Genomic DNA, 3,062 nt, shown 5'->3' on the forward strand with positions numbered 1-3,062 from the left:
ATGGTTGATGAGATCAGGGTCAAGCTTATGGACCAAATGTGTAAACGCCGCGAGGACTCTGCTAACTTAATGAATTGGCGTCAAACTCTATGTCCAGAATATGAAGCTCTGCTCCACGACAACAAGATGCATGGATGTAACTACCAAGTCACCAAGTCATTTGAATATGTGTTTGAATTTCATGCTTCATTAACACAGACAGTCGATTTGAAAAGAAGAGCATGTTCTTGCAACCGTTGGCGTATTGACAGTTTCCCGTGTGCCCATGTTGTCTGTTGTATCATGGTGAATGGAGAAGATCCTTACAAGTATGTTGAACACCACTTTACAGTAAAGTTCTACCGAGAATCATATAAACATGCAATCAATCATGTTCCCACAGTCGAAAATCCCGTGACAGTGTCTCCAAAATCGATGGTTTTTGGTACGAATAATGGACCACAACCAGGACGTCCATCGAAGAAGAAGAGGATTCCTAATACAGTTTCAGTTCCCAATAACAAGATGAGAACCTGTGGTTCCTGCAAGGTTTTGACCACCCATAATAAACGGACATGCCCTTCTCGTCAGATTTCATGAGTACTTGTTGTATCAAATTTAACTTTTAGTTTCGTTTTTAGACTTTAATTTCAGATTTTCATGAGAACTTGTTGTGTTGAACTTGCTTTTATCTACTATTTCAGATTTCAGTAGATTTTTGTTTTAGAAGTTAATGTGTTGCAGTGTTTTCATTCTATAATTTGGCAGAGAATAAACAAGTTTAAGCTTTTGTCAGATTTTCTGCAGGCATTTAGTGGAACCAAAATAGGTTTCATCATTTTTTTGATGAAACCATATTTGGTTTCACAATTATTTTACTTTCACTTTTCTTCTGCATCTTTGAAAATACAGTAGATGATGTTGTCTATTGTTGATTGATTGCGTTTACATCGTATTTCCATAGACATAAGCTTTTAAGAGACTACAACTGAAATTAGATGAAATTTTTGTTTATATAAACTGTAATTTTTCACCATGACAATTACTCGATAACCATTTCAAAAGTACTTTAAATTTCAACTAAAACTGAATGTGCAAGAAGAACTGTATATCATCATTACAATTACTCGATAACCATTTCAAAAGTAATTTAAACTTCAACTAAAACTGAATGTTCAAGAGAACGGGCACGACATGCGAGTATTATTTTATATTGTCAAGGAGTATCTTTAACGCCAACTTTGGTCTCATGTTATGCACCTTTTCTCGTATATCATCTGTAGACATATTTCCTTTCAACAGGCTCTTCATATAATAGCAAAAATGCAGGCCACAATCGTTCCTGAAAAACCAAAACAATGTCTCAATTGTTACAAATGACTAGATGAGAGTGTTCTGACATTAAAACCAATATGTAAAGCATTTTGGTTTCTAATTGTTTACAAGTGATGAAATGATTTCAAGCATTGTGAACTATAAACTTCCAAATATAACTTACCCCATTTGTTCACAACATGTAGGGTTGTGCATCACGGGGGAGCTTTCCGTCGTGCTGTGCAAATGCTGATGCTATACGTTGTCTCATGCTTTCAGCACTTTTTCTGCATTCTTCTTCTGTGGAAGCCAAGGAGTTGTAGTGATAAAATTCTCCGGTTTCCATATCAAAAGAAAGCAATGTCCAATGGTTTACATCTCCAATTGTTGTCAACAATGGAACGAACAAAAACTGCACGTTGTAATCCATTTTGTCGATGAAACCTTCTATTAGAGCACCACATTTCTTACCTAGTGAGTGTAATGTCTGAAACAAAATACGAGATAATAGCTCCTTAATGAGTTACAGACATGCAAGTTTGATGAAACCAAACTTGATTCCATCAAAATTAACCATATAAACAACATCATTTTTTGTTTTCCAAAACTATTTTTTCTGCCAAAAAAAAAATACATTAGAGAATTTCAGAGTAAACTTACATAGGAAAATGTGCTTAGAAACACAGCTCTCTTGTACTTTGGAGAACCATCTTGTTTTAACTCATTTTTTTATGTTTTTTTGCAGCTTCAACATGTAGAACTCAATGATGTTTCCTGCGACGTCACCCTTTCTCATAAAACTATCCATCATCTTCCCCGATATACGTAATTGAAGATTTAAATGCTCCCACGCCGTTGTCCTGTTAATTTTATTTTTAAAAAGCTAGTCAATGATGGATCAAAAAAGGAGAAACAATGCATAACTTGGAACAAAATTCTGATGAAACCAGTCTTGGTTTCATCAGTTATTTCCCACTTATCTTTCATTGTTCTTTCTCAAAAAAGTGGTCACGAGGGGTTTCTCTTTCTAGTTGAGTACCTTCAAGATCTTCAAGTTATCAACTGGTTTGAAATTTACCCCCTGTTCTTCCTGCACCTCCTTGTTCTCCTTGCACTTACGATCTGTAACCTTTATTCTTTTCACAGTGGTGTAATCCCGCATTCTGATAGGTGGTCCCAAATTCCTTCTGTCTTCCCTCATTCTTGTAATCATGTTACTCATCCTTTGTTCAGCACTTACTTCTCCCTGTCCTTGCTCTTGACTGTCACTCTGCGACAGTCCTAAATCGAATCCAGGTTGTTCATTTTCAAATTCAATTAAATCCTTTGCCATTTTTACGACTGAGTAGTAGTATACACTTCCAACATTTGGATTTGATGACGAACAACCTTTCTTATTGTATTCAGATTCCATTTTCCTAATAGCATTTTCGTCAATCACAAACTGAGTTTCGTTTTCTTCTTGTTCAATAATTTGCTTCGACGAAGAAGCTTTCTTCATTTCAGATTCCACCCACTCTTCCACCTTGATATCCTCAATGGTATTTGGAGTCAACTCATTACCCTATCCTTCCTGTTCATCATCGATGACTGGCTTCGACGAAGAAGATTTCTTCATTTCAGATTCCACCTGTTCATCCACCTTGATATCCTCAATGGTATTTGGAGTCAACTCAGTACCCTCTCCTTCTTGTTCATCATTGGTGACTGGCTTCGACGAAGAAGGTTTTATCATTTCAGATTCCACCCGCTCTGCCACCTTGATATCC

At 36.3% G+C, this 3,062-nt stretch overlaps 1 protein-coding gene across 1 annotated transcript; it reads left to right on the plus strand.

The window, feature by feature from the left end:
* On the plus strand, window positions 1-579 carry LOC113292598. Its single transcript, XM_026541512.1, has one exon. It carries the CDS (start codon window positions 1-3, stop codon window positions 577-579), a length of 579 nt encoding a protein of 192 aa, XP_026397297.1.
* Window positions 580-3,062: the final 2,483 nt, after the last annotated feature.

This window comes from Papaver somniferum, chromosome 1, assembly GCF_003573695.1.
Source record: "Papaver somniferum cultivar HN1 chromosome 1, ASM357369v1, whole genome shotgun sequence".
Classification (NCBI taxonomy): domain Eukaryota; kingdom Viridiplantae; phylum Streptophyta; class Magnoliopsida; order Ranunculales; family Papaveraceae; genus Papaver; species Papaver somniferum.

Bases quoted from the DNA above. Each gene is read 5' to 3' on its own strand.
- LOC113292598 (XM_026541512.1), top strand. From the start codon at position 1: ATGGTTGATGAGATCAGGGTCAAGCTTATGGACCAAATGTGTAAACGC.